Genomic DNA, 25,714 nt, shown 5'->3' with positions numbered 1-25,714 from the left:
TAATATAGACCATTGAAATTAAATGTCAGGGCACCACAATCATTTAGTCAGAAGACTTGAAATGACCAGAAATTTGGTAAATTTGCCTATGGTCCTTTTCCAGGAACGTCTGTTGGGATGCAAACATCTTCACTCTCCTTACTTTACCAACCAACATGCTTAGCTCACACATTAAAAAGTGGCCAATTCAACAAGTGTCTGCACTCATGGAACAGAACCCCAGTGAAAGTCACTGCTTTTAGGGGAGAAAAAAAATGGAATGAATCTCAGCTTAAAAGAGAAAAGATGCTGGAAATTCCAGAAAGGCTGCCTGACCTTCTGAGGACGAGGCACAGACGAGGCACAGAATAACATTTCAGTCACAGACACATGATCAGGCATTAATCAGATCAACGATCTCTTGGAATGGTGATTCATCAATCCATTGTCAGAGGCGTCAATATTCTGACAAGGGATTAGCTGCGGTTTAATTGAATCAAATTCCAATGAAACATGGCAGAGTTGGTGAGGAACAGGTTTGCTCCAACATTGACTTAATGGCCTGAAACATTCTCTTTCGATGTTGTAATGAAATATGGATGATTAAATAAAACACGAGAAAGCATCCATTAGGCCAAAAGTTTATTTTCAAACAAAGCTCAACTATTGTTTAAATAAAATACAATTTAATAAACAAAAATATAGCTAGCATTTACTAATTCCTCCATTTATGGAAGTACTAGGACAGGCAGCTGAAGTGCAGACCTTACGGAAATCTTTTAATTTGGCAATAATAACGGTAATACCAAAAAAAATGGAGATCCTTTAAAACCAGCATCATATAGACCAATTTCATTGTTAAATGCAGATTACAAAATAGTATCAAAGATCTCAAATGACTAGGTTGGCAAAATATTTGCTGAAATTATTAAATATGGACCAGACTGGCTTTGTTAAAAAGAGAAAATTAGCAGATAATGTGACTAGATTATTGAATATAATACACTTGGCACAAAAGAGAGGAGAGCTAAACGTAGTAGTGGCCTTAGATACCGAAAAAGTTTGACAGATTAAAATGAGACTTTATATTTAAAGTACTTGATAAATTTGGATTGGGACCAATATTTGCAAATTGGATTAAAGTTTTATATAATGGGCCAAGAGCTAAAGTTGTAACAAACAGACAAATGTCCATGTTTTTTCATTTAACTCGATCTAGCAGACAAGGGTGTCCATTATCTCCATCTATATTTATTTTAGCAATAGATCCATTAGCAGAACTGATTTGGTCTGATTCTGATATTAAAGGTTTTAGATTTTGTAGAGAGAAATACAAGATTAATTTATTTGTAAATGATGTAATAATCTATTTGACAGAACGGGAAAGTTCATTGTGTAAATTATATTTAAGGTTAAAAGACTACGGAATAGCATCTGATATAAGGTAAATTGGGATAAAAGTGAGATTATGCCTCTTATTAGAGGTGATTATACTCAGTGTAAGAGAGGTACCCAATTTAAATGGTCAATGAATGGAATATAATATTTAGGGATATGAGTAGATAATAATTTAAATAATATATTTAAATTGAACTATACCCCTTTACTTAAGAATTACCAATAACATAATTGGGAAGAGTTAAGTGCACAAAAATTAATACATTTCCAAGAGTATTTTTCCAAAATTCTGCAGAATTTTTTTCAGGAATTAAATAAATATGTAAGAAAATTTCTTTGGAAGAGTATCGTTAGTAAAATTAACATGGAAATATGAATTAGGAGATCTATAACTTCCAAATTTTAAATTATAAAGCAACACAAATGAGATTTTTCTCTCTTCTATTTTAGTTTGAAGAGGAAGAGAAACCAGCATGTATTATGATAGAGATGGATAAAAGAGGAGAGAAGACACCCGAAGATTTTATATATAAATGGGAACCAAGATTAATATCTGGAGACAGGGATAATATTTCAGCCATAAGACCAATATTGAATTTGAATTTTTTTTCCCCCAAAAGGAAATTGTGATAATTGCATTAGCAGCTGCAAGAAAATGTATAGCACTTACATGGAAATCAGATTCCCATTTAGGAATTGAGAGATGGCATGTAGAAACTGTATCCCTCTTAAGAAGATTACATATAATTGAAGGAATAAATATACTTTCTTTGAAAATTTGGTGCCCATACTTACACATTGTCAGTATTAATTTATAAAGAATTTTCCCTGAACCCCATGAAACCTTGGGATAAGTAAAAGAATGATATTGAGAAGGCAAATTTGAGGGAATAGTGGTGATATTTTGGTAACCAGGTTTGTTTTCCTTTCTCTTTACTTTTCTTTGACTATACTCATTCTATCTTTTTCATTTCCTTTTTTTCTATCCTTTGGGGATTATTATTTGGGGAGGAAGGGTTGGTAGGATTTCAGGGGGTATAACATGCAACATGTATAATTGATTTGGAATACATGATTATTATTTTTTTTGTATTTGGATATTAATATTCAAAATATCTCTCTCTCTCTGCAGGTTTTAATACACATTGAATAACTTCTGCAAAATTAATCTCACTAAAAATTCATCTAGATTACAAAACCAGAGATGGACAAGTTAATAAACAAGTGTAGCCAGAGTTTGACACCATATACACACCCCTTTGACAGTGCAAAAGATATTTTACTTATTCATCAACCTGTTACATAATCAGAGTATCATTTTTAATTGATCTCTTTTTAGTTTAATGTTGTCATTTTTCTTTTTGTCTTTACAAAGTACCTGCTTGGCTGGTGGATATGTGCTCTATAATGTACATGCCAATAAACTAATGTACGTTTTGAAGGATGGTTTACTCCAGCATTTTAAAACAGCTTAAAATTCCCTTTTTTTAAGAAAACAAAAATCTATAGAATAATTAAGCACAGTGGTAGAATTTATTATGGAAATTCTATTTTGAGAAGACTCGCCAGCGGCTATACTTTGTGAGGAGCCTGAGGAGATCGGTACGCCACTGAAGACTCTCGAAAATTTCTACAGGTGTACCGTGGCTGGTTGCATCACTAGCTGGTATGGAGGCGCCAACTCTCACGACAAGAATAAACTCTAGAGGGTTGTTAATCCGGCCTGCGACATCACAGGCACCAGACTTCACTCCATCGAGGACATCTACAGGAGGCAGTGTCTTTAAAAAAAAAAGCATCCTCTATCCTCAAAGACCCCTGCCGCCCAGGCCATGTCCTCTTCACTCTGCTGCCATCGTGAAAAAGGAACAGGAGCCGAAAGATGAGCACTCAACGGGACAAGGACAGCTTCTTCCCCTCTGCCATCAGATTCCTGAATAATCAATGAACCAAAGACACTGGCTTACTTTTCCTGCACTTTTTTTTAAAAAGTAGAGCTGTAACATGGTTATAATATGAATCTAATATGCCGCAAAACACCGAATTTCGTGACAATAAATTCTGATTATTCCAATTATTTGACTATAATGAACCAGACTGGTTAGTTGAGAAGCAATAATATGTCCAGATGCTAAAAGTTTGAAAGATTTAAAAAATACCGAGGATATTGAAAATACTCAGCAGGTCAAACAGCATCTGGAGAGTGGGGAACAGATTTATTTCACCTATGGGCTGCACGTGTGTGTTCTCAAAAGGCAAAGTACAAAATTATACCTGCCAAAAAAAAATAAACGATCATTTCAAGCAGGACGTTAGCTCTTCATTCACTCAAGCCCATAAAAAGGTTCTGGAGAGTGAGTGACCGACCAGAGGGAATCCTAGAGCGAACGCCACCCGGGAGCTGCACTGCAACCGAACCTGACGAGGACGGAAAGCCCGCCCACCCAAGCCCACACCCATTGGCCGGCGGCAAGTGTAGCAATTAGCAGCCAGGCGCGCTAATTGGTCGAGGGTGCTGCCCGTCGGATACCAGCCTCCCTCCGCCGAGCTCCAAGCAGGTTAAGTTGCGCCCTGCGTCTTCCCTTTGTAGCGAAGTGAGAGACACTTGGGCTCTTGTTGGTTTCACTTTTAAATTTAAAGGGGGGGAGGGGACGAATGGCTCGAAAGTCATATTAAAAAGCAAAGCCCGCAGAAGGACGCGGCCACCAACGAAGTGAATGTTAAATTAATTCTAATTATGGATATTAGACACAGAGAGAGACTCACCCATCCCTTGTCAGAGGCTTTACTTTTGGTGCAGGTTGTTCCCTTCGTTCAGCCTTGGTGTGGGGGAGGGAGGCAACCTGTGCGGAGCAAGTGTTGGCAGCGCCGGGCTTCCCGGCTCCGCGGGAGCGGATTTCTCAATGAGCGGGCAGCGAGCGGAGGAGGTGCAGCGAGCCGCCGCCGCATCACGTGAGCCTTCACCGCACACCCCACGTGTCCCACTCATCTCGCACCGAGGAGGGGAGGGGAACCGGCTGCGGGCTTCGTCCCGCTGGCCACCAGCGCGATGCCGCCGCGTCCCTCTTTCACTGCAGCCAAAGGGGTCTCCGTGGGTGCACTGGAGCAACGCAAACTTCCTTCCAGCAGGTGGATGAAGACCAAACCCTGTCACACTGCTCTCAACCGGTGTTTTCAAACTGCCTGGGAAAAATATACCGGCCAAGGCAGCTTGAAAGGGGTCGGAGCCGCTCTGTGTCGTCCAAAGCCCTACCTCGGAGGTGAACCTGCGTTAATTTACCCAGGACGCGTTGACCGGCGGCTTGAACAGCACAGTGGCCCACCCGGTTACTCCTGTGCTGTCAGCTCCTGCTGCGGTCCGGGGATCGCATGGTTTGGGGGGGGGGGGGGTGGGGGAGAGGGAGCGCGATTGATGGTGGGAGGGAGACTGACAGCTGGTGAGGGGGATGGAGGAGATTGTGTGATCCGTCACTCATGGGGAGGGGGGGCGGGATCCCCCTTAAATCACCTGGTTGGCGATTTACTGGGACTATCCTCCCCCCCCCCCAGCTTAAAAGGTGCTGGAGGCACCTTTGACCCACTAATTGCACCTGGGTCCCCAGGAGGGCGACCCGGGTGCTGCAGCTTAGAAGCACCTCGTGTTGTCACTGGGGTTGGAGTCCCCCAGTGCGGTAACTCGTGGTGTGACCGCTCTCCTCCCATAAAAAAATTCCCTCCCTCCCGTACCAGACCATACAGAATCCTTAGTAATGTTATTTGTACTGATATTTCTCGTAAATCGTAATTGAGATAAGCAACGAGCAAATTAAAATTACAATAGGAGCACAGCAGCAACGAAAACATCAGCGGGTGCTGATGTGTGCAGACGAAACCACATGATTTGTAATTGAGTTACAATGACAGCTCTGACCGGAGTGCATTAGAAGATTCAAAAAGTAAATTAGGATCGAGTTTTACCCTCGTAGGTGTATTGATAGATGTAAGATGGGCTTTAAGAAAGAGTTTTTGTTGTTATAATTAACGACAGGCATAATTTTTATAATACATTTCTGCTGAAGCACTGCACAACAGTTGTATAGACAGTCGATTTGGTGTGCGCCGGTGCGTTCCTCACCCCCACCTCCCCATCGTGACGCCAGTCGGTATTCAATGCAAATGGTCTTTGGCTGATATTATAACCCAACATTGTTTAGCCAGTTCTTACTCTTTGCGGATTCCTAAAAGAAGGGCTCAGGACCAAAACAATAGAGCAGCACAGAAACAGGCATGTTCAGCCCTTCTAGTTTGTGCCAAAACATTTTTTTTTGCCTAATCTCAATGAGCTGCCATCCATACCTCTCCAATTCCTGTCCAAATTCTTCTTAAATGTTAAAATTGAGCCTGCACTCCCATAATGTATATCTTTACCTCCTATGGACAATCACAGCATCTGCAGACCTTCGTCTTTCACTTAGCTGGTCTATTTGCCCAGATCTCCTCCATGCTGTTTTTATACCTCGACTCATCTATCTTAATGAACTTCTGGCACTCTCCCCCGTTCCAATCCAGGCAACCAGAAATTATTCAAAATTCACACTGCCCTGTGTTGGGTTCTCCATGTGCTTCCTGGCCTGGGTTGGCTTCTCCATGGTCTCCTCCTATCAATTCTCAGCTTCTTCCTCTTCTCTCTTCTCTCCTCTGTTAGCCTGTGTTCCCCCCCCCCCCCCTTTCTATTCAGGAATCTGCCCGATTTTTGGCACTCCTAAAGACTCAAGCCCGAAACATGACTGCCTTTTACTTTCTATCAATGCTGTGTGACATGCTGAGTTTCTCCAGCATTGCACTCGACCCCAGCATCTACATATTTTCTTGACTTTATGGTTCTGCCTTCCTTGTATCTATAATCTTCAAATCTACAACCTTCCAAAACTCCTGCATTCCACCAGTCCTCAAATTTCTTCAACATTGGTGGCTTCAATTCCAAAACTAAGTCCTCACTGCTAAGTCTACTTCCCTATCGCTGGAATTCCCTTCCTAAACAATTCTGATCAATCTGTCTCCATTAAATCCTAGAACTAAAAGCAGAGAATGGTATAAACACTCACCAAGGTCCTTGACTTAAAACTTTAGCACAGTTTCCTTTTCCATGGATGCTATCTGGCCTGTGTAAAGACACAGAAATGCTGGAGGAACTCAGTCAGTCTCGCATTTGAGGTAAAGATAAATTACTGACATTTCGGGCTTGAGGCCTTTTTCATGGTAATATTTCTTTACCTCAGATGGACACTGTGAGACCTGTTGAGTTCATCCAGTATTTCTGTTTTATTATTACATTCACAGCATCTGCAGACTTTTGCTCCTGTGGTTTCCATTTTTATTTCAGATTTCCAGCATATACATTTTTTTTTAAATTGCATTGAATTAGGTCTTGGACATCTGACCTGAAATCTCCATCCATAGTTCAGTGCCAATCCTTGTTGAATAACAGCCACGTGAAAAGCTCATTTGTTAGTAAATTAAGCTACATAATTCGAAGATGTTGGTGTCGTTTTTGGTGTGTGGTTAATATTTATTCTACTTTTCCAAAAATACTGTAATTTATATTCGAATGTTAAAACATTTGTATAAACCTTGCACTTAAAGAGACATGCTTCCTGTGACTGTCCCCAAGATATTGAAAACATTCCCGATACAAATCCTTCCTTTCATGTCTTTTGTGACAGCAAAGCTGATCCGCTACCTTTCGAACATTTACAGCGCAGTTCAGTCGCTTTGGCCCACGATGTTATGACAAGCTAACCCTTCACACCCATAACCTTCTTAATTTTCTGACCTCCATGAGCCTATCTATGTTTTTAAAGTGTTCTTATTGTACCGGCTTCCACCACTACCTCCTACAATCCGTTCTGTGCCCCCACCACTCTCTGTGTGAAAATACCTCTCACTTTTCCTCTAAACTGTTCTCGTAAACAGATTTCCTCTTTTATTTGCTATGTCAGCCCAGGTAAGAAGTGTTGGCTGTCAAACCTATCTATGCCCCTCATAATTTTATACATTTCTATTAACTCCTGATTTGTGGCTCCAAACAGAAAAGCCCTGGCTCTGCCAACCTTGCTTCAACAGACATGCTTTCCAGTCCAGGTAAGTCTCCTTTGCACCCTCTCTAAAACTTTTGCATCTTTCCTGTAATAAGGCAACCAGGAATGAATGCAATGATCTAAGTGTGGTCGAACCAGAGTTTTATGGAGCTACTCATTTAAAGGCAAAATACAGCGGATACTGTAAATCTAAAATAAAAAGTCCCAAGGTATTTCGCAGTTCAGGCAACATCTGTAGAGAGATAAGCAGATAACGTTTCAGGTCAATAGCCTTTCATTAATGTATTCCCATAGTCCTGCTGATAACATAGACTTGAGGATGAAAGCTCCAGAAAATCCATTATGGAGAAGCGGAGGAAACAAGTCCACAGGACGGTGACCACGGTGGCAGACCAGCGAGGGACTCAGGCTGAAGAACACACAGGTGATGAGCTGTTGGTGACTCAAGGTGAGGAATTCACATAGGCTGCGGCTGCTGGCGACTGCAGTCAAAGGACTCCCACCAGGCTGCAGGCTGGCTCGAGACTGGCTGAAGGGGTATCAGGTATTGGAACCGGGATGTGAGAGGGTGCTGGAGGCTTCCTAATTGCATCTGGAGCTTGGGTCGTTGTGTGGCTGTGGAGTCTGCAGGAGCACTTGAGGGAATCCATGGACATTCAGGGACTCTCTCTGGCTGTGAGGGGCTCTGGGATATTTCTGCTGATAGTGAATCTTTGTCTGCCTTGCGGTAGACTAAAGTAAATTTTGTGTAATATCAAATATTCTGTTTTATTACATGACAATAAAATAATTTAAGTCCAGCAACAAGATTTGGATTGAATTGAATTATTTGTTCTCTCATGTAGCAAGATACAGTAAAAAGCTGTGTTTTATGTGCTACCCAGGCAAGTCAACTCATAAAATACTCATGCAATGGTAATAAATAACCAAATAAATGAATAACAGCTGCAGCTGCTAGAATCGGGAGCATCAAACAATCTGCTGGAGGAACTCTGCAATATGAGAAGCATCTGTGCGACAAAAAGAATGGCCAATGTTTTGGGTTGGAACTCTTCATCAAGAATCCTCATCCGATCCACCAGCAGAGTGGTTTTATGCTCCAAACAAACAATAAATCAAGGAGTGTAGGATAGAGAGAAACGACAGTTAAAAATCGTGCAAGGGTTTAATCTTTTGTTGGTGGGACGTCCATTTTAACCTCAGATTACAGCAGTGTAGAAAATCACTGTTTAGTGGCAACAGGGTTTTCTGGAATCTGAAAACAAATTTTAGCATGTCATCGAACTACAATACTAGGAATCTTTCTGGCTTGGAAACCTCATGTACCATATTTTTTGGACCAGTTTTTATGGTAAAATTTGACAGTGGTAAATGCTTGCGTCGATCGAGGCATCGATGGGTGGATGGCTGGCTGGGACACTGGGTAGCGTCCACATTTAGGACATTGGGAGCTTGGACAGGCAGGTGGCTGGAACCTAGGCAAGAGATGGTGGTCGGGGCTTTGGAAGCTCTGGTGGGTGGGCAGTTGCCAAAAATAGGCGGGAGGGTTAACTTTTACATGCGTTATAGGTAAAATACCAGATTTTGGGGTTAAAAATAGGGGGTTGTCTTTTACATGGGATCGACTATTACACACGTTCGACAATATGCTCCATGTCCTTATGCGAAGTGAAAAATAACCTTTACTGCTCTCTTAATGGAGAGCTTTAGCAACCTCCCTTCAAGAACAGACAAAACCTAGCAGGCCACTCCAGGGATCGGACCTCAGGTGTATTTCTCCTGAGGTTTACTTATTGATGAGGCTTGCCAGCCGACTTCCTCTTGTGATGGCAAGTGTTGGCATGGAGAGGGTTGGCAGCCTTTTCTGACCTTGGTAAGTGGAGTGGGCAGGGACCACAGTGTATGCATCGAGGAAGCTGCTGAGTCCAGCTTGGTTTGAGGTATTCTGGCTCCTCACAGAGAGAGACAGCATAGAAACACCCAGCGTCCACTTGGACACAATAACTACCCCAACTCACTTTATTCTCTCCATATTCCCAACTACCAATGTTCCCTCTAATTGTTAGTTGTCAGTGTGCGCAAAAATCTTATATTGTGCAAATTGTTTTCCTGTGACAAAAGCACTGAATGCTTGTGCAAATGTAAACTTGAAATTGTTTCAAGATCATTTTGGCATGGCCTATCTCTCATGGCTAATAAAACTCTATTGGCATGTTTTAATATAATACATCCAATTATTAATTACTACCTTATTTTAGGTAACTGACCTTTTGTGCGGACATTAATTGCCTTTCTGCGCTGGTTGAAAATAGTGTGTGTTCATGCACACAGGCTGAGAGGGAACAGTGCCAACAAGCCCCTCCACACTCTCCTCTCCACCACCATCACCATCGCTTAGATTCTACCATTTAGTTACACTCTGGGGGTAATTTACACTGGCCAATTAACCTACTGACCCCGACGTTTTTAAATGTGGAAGGGAAACAAAGGACTGGAGGGAATTCCACACAGACAACACCAGAGGTCAGGGTTGAACCTGATCACTGGTGATGTGTACTAGCCTCACCACCCAATGCCCATATAATCTTCTGAAAAAGGATGACGATATTTGACTTGATCCTCCTCACCAGCCGACCCTGAGCTTTTAGGTAATGTCTTCAAGTGCTGGTAAATGTTATTAATGTAACTGTGTTCCTCATGGTCAGCGTGGGTGCAGTGGGTTTGAGGGCCTATTTCTGTACTGGGTGCCTCTGTATGGATCGATGTTTAAAAGGGTGCAAATACTGTGGATCAGTTCATTACATCCCATGCTTGCCTTCCCCAGCACTCACCTCAAGGACTTCTCTGTAACATGGAGAGAATTGTGATCAAGGTGAGCTCATGGGTATAGTTACTGAATGGAAATTTCACACCTTCCCCTGTAACCGCAGGAAGTGCCACCCTTGTGCCCACCCCTCCCCCCACACCACCACTTGGGGCACCAAATGGTCCTTCCAAGTGAAGCAGCACTTCCCTTGTGGATCTGCAGGAGTCATTTACTGCATCCTGTTCTCCCCTGTGGCCTTCTCTACATTGGCAAGACTGGGCTCAGACTGGGAGATCGCTTCACTGAGCACCTTCACTCTGTCTCCATCAATGTCAGGGGTCTCCCAGAGGCCAACCATTTCAATTCCGCACCCCACTCCTGCACTGACATGTCTGACCATGGCCTCATGCACTGTCAAACCAAGACCTCCCATAAATCGGAGGAGCAACACCTAATATTACATCTGGGCATTCTCCAACCGGATGGCAGTAACATTGATTTCTGCGGTTTCTGCTACCAGTGGGTCTCAACCTTTTTCTTTCCATTCACATCCCACCTTAAGTAATCCCTATGCCATCGATACTCTGTGATTAGTAAGAGATTGCTTAAGGTGGGATGTGGGAAGGTTGAGAATCACTGCTCTGGACCCAATTGTTACTGAATTTCTTTGCTTGAGAAAAATTGGCATTGGCCCATTTCCTTTGGAGTTATGAAACCATGCACAGAGTCAATTAGGGACAATTAAAACAGTGGTTTTTAAACTTTTTCTTTGCACCCACATACCACCTTCAGCAATCCCTTACTAATCACAGAGCACCGATAGCATAGGATTACTGAAAGTGGTGTGTGAGTGGAAAGAAAAAGGTTGAGAACTACTGTGCTTGACCACTCCCCGTTCTCCCTCCCTTCCCCACCCGTCTGTCTCCTTTCCTCCAGCTCTCCACCCCCTTCCCTCTCCATTCATCTATTACCTCCTGTCTGTAGGCCTGTGCTCCTCTCCTTGCCCTTTCTTTCCCCCCCCACCCCCATTTTATACAGGCACTTGCCCCCATTTTGCTCATACCTTGATGAAGGGTTCAGTCAGGCCTGAAACATGTACCTCTATTTTTCCTGTATAAAGTATGCTGTGTGAGCTGCTGAGTTTCTCCAGCATTGTTTTTACCTCAGTCGTGGTGTCTGCAGCCTTTCGTGTTTCAGCACACAATGAATGGACCAGTTATGACAGCAAGTCAGTTATTCTCCTGTATTATCTGTACTGAGGAAGAAAGCTTTCCAGATTGAATAGCCAGCCTGAGCGCAGCTGCTTTAATCTTATCAATAAGCACAAAGTTACTAACTTTGTGTAAACATCTACTGGGAAATGGGATACTTGCATGGAAATGCAGTCCAGAAAACCCCTCTATTCATTTCATAATTGGTTGCGGCCTCTGGTGTGACACAGAAATTGGCATGAGTTTATTTTAAATCTGATATTTCTTGCCAAAAGAAAATACTGCATGACTTATCTTTGAAACAATGATCAGAGTGTCAGGGAAACAATAGATTGCAAGTGGACCACAAGGTCAGTCCACAATGGGAAGGAATATTTGATAACATTAATTTATAAAGTGATTAAATAAATCTCTGCCGGATTCAGGCATCCTCCCCATTGCCTTTTGTCACAAAGTATAGTTTGATAACTTTTCCCTTCCTTTACTATGTGGGCTAATTTCTTCTGGGCTATGACTGTCATCCTACAAACTCACTTCAACAAGAGGCATCACAACTAAGGTTAATTGTTTTCTAACATATTGATCATGTTTTCCAGTTAACAAGGCAATCCAGGTTTAATTCGTTGGTTGAAGTTCTCCCATCCACCTCCAACCTTTATCCCCAGAACAGAACAGAACAGTCGTGAGAAATTATTCATCAGTGACTGTATCAATTCGAAGCATGATTGCAATTTGTTTTCTGCAATAATTTTGTCATTAACCCATTGCCTGCCACAAATGAGTAAATTTGACCAATAGAAACTTTAAAAAGGAAAATACACTTAATGCTTTGAAGTTCTGACAAAGTCCCTCATACTCAATTGGAGAGTTTTTGTATCGAAGAAAAAACAAGAGCAAACTGATACACAGCAAGATCCCACAAAATGAAGTTTGTGCAGAAGCAAGTTACCCACTTAATGATGTTCACTTGGGAATATACATCGGCCAAAACACTACTCAACCTTTAAATGGTAGCATCTACACGAAGAAGTAGCCAGGGGCTCAGATGAACGCCTTTTCTGAAGGGAGGCACTCTCATCAGGACAACTTCTTCCCCTCTGCCATAAGATTTCTGAATGAATAGTGAACTGCAAGCACTATTCCCATTTATCCTATTATTAACCTACTTTTAAATTTTAAACTTTTTAAATTTAAGTTTAGACATACCGCACGGTAAATGGCCCTTCTGGCACACGAGGCCGTGCCACCCCATTAACCTACAGCTCCCATGATGCTTCGAAGGGTGGGAGGAAACCGGAGCCCCCGGGGAAAACCCACGCAGCCACGGGGAGAATGTATAAACTCCGTACTGACGGCGGGATTTGAATTCTGGTCCCGGTCGCTGGTGTTGTAACAGCGTTGTATTAACCACTACGCCAAACATACTGCCCTGCACGATTCATTTATTTTTGAAATACAATTTATAGCAACACTTGCACTGTGATCTACTGCAAAACAACAAATTTCATGACATGTTCATGACAATATATTCCGATTCTGATTTTCCAGGCCAAAAAGACAAAAGTGCAGGGAAAAAGATAATGAATGATGAGAAGAGACATAAGTTGGAGAGTTGGATAAATATAGGGATAATGACAGGAAAACATATGCTGAGAGGCCAATGGGCACCATCGCCAGCAACTGCTTCACACGTTGTGACCCAGGTTCATTCCTATCATCTGGTCCTGTCTGTGAGGTGTTTGCGTGTTCTCCAGTTAGTGCCCCAGTTACACAGCAGTTTGAAAGGGTCAACTGGGTCAACACGTCAGAATCCAACCGGGTCCCTGACCGACCTCAGAGGTAGTCGGGGAACCCAGTTAAACTTACCTAGGTCTCGTCCACGGCTGATTTGAAAAGGAAAATGGCTGGCCTGCTTATTCCAGTGACATCAGCGCTCGCGTGCGTGCATCACTGGGCAGCCAACATCTGAACATCGTCAGTACTTCCGGTGAGTGAGTGACGCATCATTCACCGTGTCATCGCAGGGGCAGGATTCCCCTTAAACCGCCAGGTTGGCGATTTATTGGGTAGATACCCTACAATTTGAAAGGTGCTCCCAGCACCTTTGCCTCATTAATCGCACCCGGGTCCCAGGAGGGCTACCTAGGTCCCAGGAGGGCTACCCAGGTCCCAGGAGGACTACCCAGGGACTGCAATTTGAAAGGGGCTGATAAATGGAAAGGTAAAGGTAAATGTTCCATTATTAACAAGTAATACTACATTTAGAATGTAACATACATGAAATTCTTTGACTTTTGTCTACCGTAAGGCAGACAGAGAGTCACCACTTTGGCCAGTGCCCCTCACAAGAAATCTACAGCACCTGGTGTTACTTAAGTGGTCTCCCCTCCAATTTCTGACCAGTCCTGAGCCTGCTTAGCTTGTGAAATCAATCTCAGGCGCATACAGGCTATAATGAAAGCTGGAAAGTAGAAGCATATAGTCTTTGTGCCAGTGGACATTTTTCATGAGAATTTAACTGAAACCCACATATACACCAGGGGTGTGTGAGTATATTCAACAGAATCTATGCCCTGGAGCACTAATACACCTTGTTAATATTTTGATAGGTCATTCTAAAAAATTCAAGTTAACAAAGCTCTTATAGCATTGTGCTAACTACTGCATTAACCATTCCACCCTCTTGTCCTTAAATAAAATGATAGCACATGTGAATTAAAATTGCTCTGTGCTACAATGTTAAATTCTGCTGATAAGACCAATTTGCTAAGTTCCCATTCCCGCCGCCTTATCGAAACCACTTCAAGATCTTGTTAAGGAGAATATCTGCGACTACAGTACTTTTAGAGCTGCATTCATTTAAATAAAAGTATCGAGCTGGACAGGAGGATCACAATGAATCCTGCAGGAGGAAGATTAATTTCGTCTGTATCATAGTACAGAACTTCTTCCATGATCCTTGATCAGTCCAAGAGGCGGTGTGGAAGGGTGAGTAACCCGCTAGGTTTTTTGTGAGTGCAGAGATGGATTTTAAAGGCTACAGCAAGATGGTGGGGGTGGGGGGAGGGGGAGCATTATTTTCAGGAGCCTGATGACTAATGGGGGGGGGGGAGTGCAGAAATTGGGGAGAATGCAGTGCGGATGCATCTTGGAAGATCTTTCCTGGACCCAACAACACACTAAAGGCATCGTGAAGAAAGCACATCAACGCCTCTCCTTCCTCGGGAGTTTGCGAATGTTTGGCCTGACATTGGAAATCCTGGCAAATTTCTGCAGATGTGTGGTGGAAAGTGGGCCGACCGGCTACATCATGTTCTGGCATGGGGACACTAACACCCCTGAGCGTAATGGCCTGCAAAAAGTAATGGACACAGTCCAGGTCACCAGAGGCTAAACTCTCCCCACTATCGAGAACATCTACAGGGAGCGCTGCCGTCGGAGATCAGCTGCAACCATCAAGCATCCACACCATCCAGCACACGCTCCATTCTCACTCCTACCATCAGGAAAGAGGTGTAGGTGCCAGTACACTTGTACCACTGGGTTCAAGAACAGCTGCTCCCCCTCCACCATCAGACTCCTCCTCAACAAACTCAATCAGGGGCTTGTTTAAGGACTTTTACTTTTGCACTCCATTTGTTATCTTCTCTGTATTGCACAGTCAATTTGTTTACATTTCTTTATTTGTTTACATGTGTACGTTGAGTACAGTTTTTTTTGCACTACCAATAAGTGATAATTCTGCCTCACCCACAGGAAAAAGAATCTCAAGGTTGTATGTGATGTCATGTACGTACTCCGACAATAAATCTGAATCTCAGGAATAAAAGTTACAAAAAGGACATATAATTCAGCAAGTAAAAACACGACGCTGGAGAAACTCAGCTGGTCAAACAGTGTACTTTGTGTAGCAAAGGTAAAGATAAATAACCAGCGTTTCGGGCTTGAGCCCTTCATCAAGGTATAAAAAATGTTGGCAGGTGCCAGAACAAAATGGTGGGGGGAGGGAAAAATACAAATATAATTTTGGGAACAGGTTAATTGGATGATAATAAATGTCTCTTGGTGGTGATAGCTGAGACCCCTGGTTAAAACTGGATGAGAAAGCCTCTCATGTAGTGGGCTTTACCTGCCAACAGAGGCTGCTCTCCGCTCTGCACCATCAGCCAGCCTGGTTCTGCTCTGTGTTCTCCCGCCCCCAATTTCCATTGCCTGCTCCTTTCCTGCATGTCCTCTTGACGGAAAACAAAGGCACAGAGATCAAGTCAGAGTGAAAAGGAAGAATAAATATTCACAAAACAAAGCCAGCAAATAAAAAGAACCCAAGTTCGGAATTACCTACATTCAGTAGGCCTTTGGTAAGATGCCACACAAGATGTTTAATTTTATTTTAATTGTAATAATACAGCACAGTAGAGGCCCTTTTGGTCCATGAAAACCATTCCACCCGGTGACATTCCCAACCCTGTATTTTATGGATGGTGGGAAGAAACCACAACACCTGGAGAAAACTCACACAAGTCACAGGTAGGATGAGCATGTGACCAAAATCAAACACACGAAGCAGAGTGAAGGTTAAATGCAGGCTTTAATAGAGTGAGATATACAATTAGGTTTTGCCTCGGTGCAAGCCCAGGTCGGAAGGAGGAACATTAGCTCCGATCGGCTTTATATACTGGGTTGTCAGGTAGTGGCCCCTGGTGAGCTAGTGGTGTGATGGCCTATCACCACAGTGCAAACTCATTACAGACAGTGCTTGATTCAACCCCAGGTCACTGCCGCTCTTGAGGCATTGCACTAGCCGCTCCGCTAGCCATGCCATCCTCTTGTTGTCGAACAAAATTATGCTATGCACATGAAAATTAAAATCAACAGACTGTCGACACTGAAATAAATTAGAGAATGCTGGATCTTCGACCCGAAATGTTAACTGCTTCCACGGATGGGACCTGTTCTGCTGACGTCTGCAGCGCTTCCTGCTTTTGCTTTTTGTTTGAACACATGGAGCTGGGCATTAAAGTATTGGCACGGGTTGACAATTGATTCATGGATGGGAGACAGAGAGTAGGAAGAGATAGGTCATTTTGAGTTGGGAAACTGTGACTGGCGGGATCCATCGGAATCAGTGTTGCCATCCTAGCTGCTGTCAAAGACTCAGATAAAGGGGGTTCCCAGAGTTAAACCCAGAGTCTGTTGATGATGGGGTCGAGTGCATAACATAAAGGTGCTGGAGATGCTCAATAGTTCACGCAGCATCCATAGGAAGGAAAAGCGTCAAGATTATTTATTAAGTAATAAAATCGAAAAAGTGATATTACATTTCCTTTAGTCTACAGGCAGACAAAGATTTGCTATCAGCAGAAATTGCCCAGCATCCCTTATAGCCAGAGAAAGAGAAGCAACATAGAGTTCCCCCCAGAGTCACTGAGTGTCCATGAATTTACCTCCAACACTCCCACAGCCTCTGCAGCCACACAGCCTTCAGTCCAAACCATCAGCAGCCCGAACTCCAGATCCAAACCTCTGAGATGATCAGGAAGTCTCCAGCATCCTCCTGCGTCCCGGTTCCTGTACCTTTTAGCCAGTCTTGAGCCAGTCTCCCAGCAGTCTGCAGTCTGGTGCGAGTCCCTTGATGACAGTCACCAGCAGGCCGCAGCCTGTGCGGGTTCCTCACCTCCAATCACTATCAGGCTGCCACCTAGCCTCGGAGCCCTTCGCTGGTCTGTCGATCGTGGTCAGCGTCCCCTAGGTCGTCTCCTCTGCTTCTTCTTTTTCTCAAATGGGAGTGAGGGTGGGAGTTCATCCCGTTTTCTGGAACCCTGCGCCAGTCCACCACTACCTCAAAGTCTGCAGTCGTGCCACTGCTGATCATGGGCGGCGGCATCTTGTCACAGACCCTGCAGTCACAGGATTATATAATAAACCATCAATGGCACCTTTCATAGTCCATTTGAAGCCTGTACGGAACCGATGGCAGTCGGACTGGGTGGTAGGATCCAGGGGGAGAACGCCGAGTCTCTGCTCCCCGCTCTCCATAGGTCGGAACTAGCGGCAATGTTGCCATTACAGCAGTTCTGGCAGTGGTAACCAACAAGGGTCCTTTGTCAGCCATACCTTCTCTGGAAGACCTGGAGCAATACAAAGAGGTGCCTTGCTGCAGGGCATGTAGATTTGGGCAATAAATGCTGAAACAAATAAGTGAAAATTAAAAACACAAAGCTGGAGAAACTCAGCAGATCAAACAGTGTCCTTTATATAGCAAAGGTAAAGATAGATTACCAACATTTCAGGTTTTATTTTTTTTACCTTTGCTATACAAAAGACACTGTTTGACCTACCAAGTTTCTCCAGCTTTGTGTTTTTATGGTGTCTGCAGATTTTCATGTTTTACAAGTGAAAATTAAATGTTCGTACTGTCAAATTGCACTGAAATTATCCAGTTACTTCTGAAAGTCAAACCACAGCAGGCAGAAATGGTTAGTATTTATTTGGGAGGGTATATTTTCTTGTCAGTCTGTACTCCCACATTTTGTATTTCTATTTCTCGAACATCCATTCTTATGCAACATTCCTGGCAGAAGAGTAGCTGTTTCCCAGTTGTTTGAAGCCATGAATCAGGTGTGACAAGAGTAAACTGACCCATGAAGTTATCCAAATAAAACAGAGATTAGGAAAAACTTCTTTAGCCAGAGGGTCGTGGATCTGTGGAACTCTCTGCCGCGTACAGCAGTGGAAGCCAGATCACTGGGTGTATTTAAACAAGAAATAGACAAGTGTCTCCTTAGTGAGGGCATCAAGGGATATGGGGAAAAGACCGGAAATTGGAACTAGTGTAGAGTAGCTTAATGTAGATATAAGGAACAGACTCGATGGGCCCGGTGACCTGTTTCTGTTCCTTTAAGATCTTGTGATGATGTTTGGATGTTTCATTGCCTGATCTTCCTCATCCTTCTCATTTACATAGCAAAGGAGAAAAAAAATGAAGAATATGGATAATTTTGTTTAAATTCATGTCCCCTCCTCTATGTCCCACAGATTAACCTTTGTGTACTGGAATTTCCAAAAGCGATTTTGCATGATTGACAATCCTACAATAGAGCGCAAATCTGGGCAAGGTCCACAACTTAAGTCAATACTCTCCTTCAATAGACGACGTATGCAAGAGTGTAATTAAATAAAGCTTGGCAATATATGATAAAAAAAATCAATCAATCTGTGGTGCGGTGTTAGACAGGCTGAACAACAAGACTGAACAACAGGCTTTAATCAACAAAAACCTCCACAGAGCCACACTGGCTGTGGCGGCAGCAACTCAGTGCGAGGCCTCGGGAGGCCGGCACAGGCTTATATCCTGGAGGGTGATTGACACCCGACTGGGTGGGGGCTTCATCCATTCAGGCTGACTGATTGGCAGCCGGCCAGGTGTTGTCCTGTCCCCCTTACTCTCCTGCAGGTACAGAAGTTGCCCCCTGCAGTAGGCCGGCGGTGTACCACCACACAATCAATGATCGATTCTTAGCTTTTCCTTTGGTTTTTTTTCAATAAATTCACCTCACTGGTGCATTAATAAATTAGGCTGAAAAGAAGTGGAACATCTTCTGATCATTCATGGGAAATAGGGGGATTTACATTGACATCATGTCCTGGACCATTTATAAAGGAAGTTTAACTAACAATTAAAATTTGCAATCTCCTTCCCATAAAGAAAATAGAACGTCAAAACTGGAACAAAAGAAACATAGTTTAAATATTCTGTGCTTGGAATGATGGACGCAAAAGAATGAAATCTTCTGTTCTAATTAATAAGAAGAGACAAATAAAGCAATTATCTGGGCCTCTAGGAATGTGGGAGAACCTGTCAGGCACTTCTTGTAATACCCTGACTCAGTGTGTCTAAGGCATTCTTGCAGGTGGATTCTTTACACTGAGTGATGAATTTGGATTTAACCCTTCATCATGCTTAGCTGTACAGTTCACCAGTCTGTGTTTGTTTTGGGATAATAATGTTTATTATCATACACATGACACATTGTACATGTGAACAAAAATTCCTACTTGCTGCAGCTGAAGAGATTTCTTTACTGTCATGTAGTAAAACAGGTGTTCTTTCTTTTCTTTGGCTTGGCTTCACAGACGAAGATTTATGGAGGGGTATATCCACGTCTGCTGCAGGCTCATTGGTGACTGACAAGTCCGATGCGGGACAGGCAGACACAGTTGCAGCGGTTGCAAGGGAAAATTGGTTGGTTGGGGTTGGGTGTTGGGTTTTTCCTCCTTTGTCTTTTGTCAGTGAGGTGGGCTCTGCGGTCTTCTTCAAAGGAGGTTGCTGCCCGCCGAACTGTGAGGCGCCAAGATGCACGGTTTGAGGCGTTATCAGCCCACTGGCGGTGGTCAATGTGGCAGGCACCAAGAGATTTCTTTAGGCAGTCCTTGTTCCTTTTCTTTGGTGCACCTCTGTCACGGTGGCCAGTGAAGAGCTCGCTATATAACACGATCTTGGGAAGACGATGGTCCTCCATTCTGGAGACGTGACCTACCCAGCGCAGTTGGGTCTATAATATTACATGAAACTGACTTTACTCTGCTAGAAGGCAGACAAGAATTCACCATCAACAGAAACTGCTTGGCACCCCATACAGTCAGAGAAAGAGAAGCAAAAGAGAGTTCCCCCAGAGTCAGTGAGTGTCCACAGATTCACCTCCAATGTTCTCATTGCCTCCACATCCACTCAAACTCCTGTTCAAGCCATCGGAAACCTGATCTCCAGATCCAAACCTCTGACATTATTAGGAAGCCTTCACCACCCTTGACACCCTCTCAGACACTTGATACCCCTAGGGTGGCCATTTCCAAATTTTCAAAAAGGAGCACATGCAGGGTCAGCCTCAGAAAACTTTCTCAGTGGTTGGGTGGGGTGGGGAGCCTTCCCTGCCATGAACCTCCGTGTGCCACCGTCACACTTTCCGCTCTCTCCAACGGAAAGTGACGCTAGTGGCTCCAGTATTAAAATCCATCTCACATGTACGCAAGAAGAAACATGGCCATGCATGGCCTACTGACTCCAGGGTGCTGCATTTAACATGGTAAGCACCCCCTTCTGGCCCTACGCTTCCAAATGGAGGACAAATTAATGTCCGGCTCAAGGTGGCACCAAGTGAAGGACAGATTACTGAAAAGTCCTGCCCTGCGTCAGTCCTCTGTTTTCCCGGGGACAGTAACTCATCAAGGCTTCTGCCGTACACAGGCGCCACGCGTCTCGGTCCCAGACCCGGAGGGCGCAGGATTTTAAAATAAACCACTGTCGGCTTCTTTTACAAGCCGTTTAAAGCCTGTATGGAACTGTTGGCAGTCAGATTGGGCAGTAGAACACAGCAGAGGACCGCAGTGTCTCCTGTCCTCGCTCCTCGCGGTCCGCACTAATGCCAGCACTGCTGCTACAGCAGCTCAGGCAATACTGCCATTTTTTATAAAAACATGTAACTGTAAACTTTATGGAATTAAAAAGACAAAAAAAAATGTGAATGATAGATAATGGTTATTCACACTTATCCTAATGCGAAAAAACAAATGGCGTGCAATTGTGTTGACAATCTCTTTTGCAGTGCCTGAGCAGTGTATGATTTGTGTAACAATGGGAGGTTCTAAAGTCTGACAGCTGATGGTGTCGGACTCTGGCTTTACCTTACTCTTAATTTAGTCTATGTGTAGTCTGAGTCCAGCGTGTTCTTTGAATGAAGTGATAGGAGAAGGTATTCGGTTCAACAGTCAATTTATTACACAGCACAAGAATAAAACTTAACAGAGCTCTGGGTCAATCATTAGTTCATAGGTCACCTGCACAGTGAGCTACTCCCCAAGACTGACCCCTATTGTCCAGTTGGCTCAGTTTATATAGGTCAACCTTATCATACAGAACAAAAGTTGGCTTCCTTTGCTAGATTTCATTATCATACAGAACAAAAGTTGTCTTCCTTTGCTAGATCTTTTTGCATAAGGGTTATCACAAGTCATCTCCTGTTTTGCAGATATCTGGGGTGTAGCACTCCCATCTTAATCCTCCAGGCCAGACTATCCTGTTGTGTTGATCAGAAATTAATTCATCCCCAGATATTTCTAATCACCATTCTGTCCCTGTCTGGCCAATTTCTGCTGTTCTTTTTAACACCTCCTCCTGCCTTAATCTTCCTCCTAGACTGGTTTTCCATTCCCTTTGTTTCTTGCAGGCCATTCTTTGTTCTGGTCTGGCCTGTGTCTCCTGTGCTACTCACCAACCTCCTTTAGTTTGAGCATTCCTCCTAAATCGTTTTATGCATTTCCTCTCCCTGTATTTGGGAGCAGACAATTTTGCACAGCCAACTTTGCTCCATGCTGTGATTGCCACTTAATCACATTCCTTTTTCCCTGAACCATGCAGTAAATATACACTTATTAATTAATCATTTTTTCATACTGTTTTAACCCCTAGATTCCAACAATGGAAAGAAACTGTTCTTGGACCTAGATGTGCTGGTTTTCAGAATTTTGTGCTTTCCTTCCAAAGAGCTGCTGACCAGGGTGATTGTGGAGAGGGTCTTTATTGGGTGCCTTCTTTTTTTAAAATTTTTTATTTTTCACACTATAAACCACATTGATCAAGATACATACATTTTCCTTTTCAAATATATACAGTGTCGTTTTCTCCCCCCCTCTTCCCATCCCACCCTCCCTACCTCCCCTCCCATTCATTTAAATTTCAGAATCTAAGATAAATTAAACCCGTCAAACAATGTTGTCACTCAATAAAAATAAACAAGAAGTTCCACTGAATCAATTCTTTTCATTTCCTTCTCCTTCTGTCATTTTAGGTGATAGATGTCCACGGTAGGTTTTCTCTATTGTTTCATGTATGGCTCCCATATTTGTTCAAATATTGTAATGTTATTTCTTAAATTATAGGTTATTTTTTCCAATGGAATACATTTATTCATTTCTATATACCATTGTTGTATTCTCAAGTTATCTTCTAATTTCCAGGCTGACGTAATACATTTTTTTGCTACAGCTAGGGCTATCCTAACAAATCTTTTTTGTGCACCATCCAAATCAAGTCCAAATTCTTTCTTTTTTATGTTACTTAGGAGGAAGATCTCTGGGTTTTTTGGTATATTGCTTTCTGTGATTTTATTTAATATCTGGTTTAGATCTTCCCAAAATTTTTTCACTTTCTCACATGTCCAGATTGCATGAATTGTTGTTCCCATTTCATTTTTACAGCGAAAACATCTGTCAGATACTGTTGGGTCCTTATTCTTTCTTGAGGCAGTGACTCACATTGATGTCTGCAGTGGATGGGGGTCGCAGCCTGTGATGGATCTGGCTGTGTTTGCTGCCTATTGATAGGGTGGCAAAAGGATACTTTATTGATTTTAACAGGTAAGGAGAGCGACAGCTCAGTGTGATGCATTTTCAAAATGATTTTCTGAAACTGCATCAGAGAAGGGAATGGCTGTGCGAATCTCTCTGGAGATTTTCTTGTTTATCTCAAATGTAGAGCGGCACAGTTGGCTCAATGCTGTTAGAGTGCCAGCAATTGGGACTGGGGTTCAAATCCCGCGCTGTCTGTAAGGAGTTTGTACGTTCTCCCTGTGTCTTTGTGGGTTTTCCCCGGGGGCTCCAGTTTCCTCCCACCATTCGAAACGAACCTCGGGTTGTAGTTTAATTGGTTAAATTGCACAGGATCGTGGGCTGAAATGGCCTGTTACTGTGCTATATGTGTAAATGACTAAATTTAACATTTACCAATATATCGTTGCAGGTTTAAATCCGCACATGAAACTATCCATAAAAGGCCATGCCTATTTAAAAAATATAAAGAAACCAAAATTGATTTAACACAATTCCAAATGCCTTTGCCCTCTGTGAACTTTGCTATAGGTTTTACTGGTTTAGTATAAGTATATTCACCCAGTATTTTTGGAATCTCTTACATCTCTCGACTTTATGATATCATTTCATCTTGTCTCTCGTGACATCTTATGGTATTTATTTCAAAAATATCAAAAACATCTTCAATCTCATGGTCATTGCTATCAATAGTATTGAGACTGAGGGCAAGTGATCCAAATGAACCTTGTGTGTAAAGAAATAGCCTCATATCTTTCTTCAGACCTGAATCTGAATCAGCCCATGTTCATAAATGCCATAAAACCAGGCCTTTTTGAGCATTTCCAGTTTAAATCTAATTTTCTATGTTGTTGTGAACTAGTCATAGTGTAGTCTCAGCAAGATATCATTACAGCTTTCTGGATGGATGCTTTGCACTTAATGTTATTATCATATTGAAACACGGTGGACCATTCCTGCATACTTGAAACTGTCAATGAGAAAGCGCAGATTTCAGTCTGAAATGGGCCAGAATTAGTGATTCTTGTAACTTGTTTTTTTTTAAGACTTTATTTAAAATTTTATAACATGAATACAATAGAGAATTACATTTAAATAAAAATTTTTTAAAAATTAAAATGGTATGATTACAATCTTCTTCTCTTCTTTGGCTTGGCTTCGCGGACGAAGATTTATGGAGCTGCAGGCTCGATTGTGGCTGACAAGTCCGATGCGGGACAGGCAGACACGGTTGCAGCGGTTGCAGGGGAAAATTGGTTGGTTGGAGTTGGGTGATGGGTTTTTCCTCCTTTGTCTTTTGTCAGTGAGGTGGGCTCTGCGGTCTTCTTCAAAGGAGGTTGCTGCCCGCCGAACTGTGAGGCGCCAAGATGCACGGTTTGAGGCGAGATCAGCCCACTGGCGGTGGTCAATGTGGCAGGCACCAAGAGATTTCTTTAGGCAGTCCTCGTACCTCTTCTTTGGTGCACCTCTGTCACGGTGGCCAGTGGAGAGCTCGCCATATAACACGATCTTGGGAAGGCGATGGTCCTCCATTCTGGAGACGTGACCCACCCAGCGCAGCTGGATCTTCATCAGCATGGACTCGATGCTGTCGGCCTCTGCCATCTCGAGTACTTCGATGTTAGGGATGAAGTCGCTCCAATGAATTTTGAGGATGGAGCGGAGACAACGCTGGTGGAAACGTTCTAGGAGCCGTAGGTGATGCCGGGAGAGGACCCATGATTCGGAGCCGAACAGGAGTGTGGGTATGACAACGGCTCTGTATACGCTAATCTTTGTGAGGTTTTTCAGTTGGTCGTTTTTCCAGACTCTTTTGTGGAGTCTTCCAAAGGCGCTATTTGCCTTGGAGAGTCTGTTGTCTGTCTCGTTGTCGATCCTTGCATCTGATGAAATGGTGCAGCCGAGATAGGTAAACTGGTTGACCGTTTTGAGTTTTGTGTGCCCGATGGAGATGTGGGGGGGCTGGTAGTCATGGTGGGGAGCTGGCTGATGGAGGACCTCAGTTTTCTTCAGGCTGACTTCCAGGCCAAACATTTTGGCAGTTTCCGCAAAACAGGACGTCAAGCGCTGAAGAGCTGGCTCTGAATGGGCAACTAAAGCGGCATCGTCAGCAAAGAGTAGTTCACGGACAAGTTTCTCTTGTGTCTTGGTGTGAGCTTGCAGGCGCCTCAGATTGAAGAGACTGCCATCCGTGCGGTACCGGATGTAAACAGCGTCTTCATTTTTGAGGTCTTTCATGGCTTGGTTCAGCATCATGCTGAAGAAGATTGAAAAGAGGGTTGGTGGGAGAACATCAGAAAACTACAAAAAATAACCCCCCCCCCCCCCATTAATTGTAACACAATATTAGTAATCTAACTTAAAATTAGTCCAACCCTCCCCCCAAAATAAAGAGTGAAGAGTTAATAAAATTAACAATATTATATATGAAAAAAAATACCCACTTACAAAAAAGATAAAACTTAACCTAAAAAAAATTCTAACAACAAACATTTTTTTTATCAATACTAAAATATCACGCTTAAATATATATTTAAATCAAACTTAAATGCATATAATTAGCAAACGGAGTCCACTTTAACTTATAAAAAGACATCTTATCCTGAATTGAAAAAGATATCCTTTCCATAGTCAAACAAAATTTCATCTCCAAATACCACTTATCTAAAGCTAGTATATTTTTATCTTTCCAAGTAAGTGCTATACATTTCTTAGCTACGACTAAAGCTAAATAGATAAAGGAAATCTGATAATCCTCTAAACCTAAATCAATTAATGATTGCATGTTCCCTAATAAAAATATATCGGGATCTAATACAAGATGGATATTATATAAACTGTTAAAAATAGATTGAATACCT

At 42.9% G+C, this 25,714-nt stretch overlaps 2 protein-coding genes across 3 annotated transcripts in view; one reads left to right on the top strand and one right to left on the bottom strand.

The window, feature by feature from the left end:
* mpnd (MPN domain containing) overlaps positions 1 to 4,688 on the bottom strand; it is a 56,198-nt gene extending 51,510 nt beyond the window's left edge. Inside the window, exon 1 of one of the 2 annotated variants that reach the window (XM_069928824.1) lies at positions 4,144 to 4,688. In XM_069928824.1, the coding sequence (XP_069784925.1) occupies positions 4,144 to 4,147 (4 nt within the window). In that variant the 5' untranslated portion in view covers positions 4,148 to 4,688. The remainder of the gene's footprint in view (positions 1 to 4,143) is intronic. The other variant, XM_069928825.1, reaches the window with a different exon arrangement.
* A 9,738-nt stretch (positions 4,689 to 14,426) lies between these two features.
* LOC138759032 (signal-transducing adaptor protein 1-like) overlaps positions 14,427 to 25,714 on the top strand; it is a 53,974-nt gene continuing 42,686 nt past the window's right edge. The window contains exons 1-2 of the mRNA XM_069928823.1: positions 14,427 to 14,459; positions 15,228 to 15,387. The gene's annotated coding sequence lies outside the window, so the exon portion shown is untranslated. The remainder of the gene's footprint in view (positions 14,460 to 15,227; positions 15,388 to 25,714) is intronic.

This window comes from Narcine bancroftii, chromosome 3, assembly GCF_036971445.1.
Source record: "Narcine bancroftii isolate sNarBan1 chromosome 3, sNarBan1.hap1, whole genome shotgun sequence".
Classification (NCBI taxonomy): Eukaryota; Metazoa; Chordata; class Chondrichthyes; order Torpediniformes; family Narcinidae; genus Narcine; species Narcine bancroftii.
The sequence above is the reverse complement of the archived record's forward strand: the minus strand, read 5'-3'. Positions and strand labels throughout refer to the sequence as shown.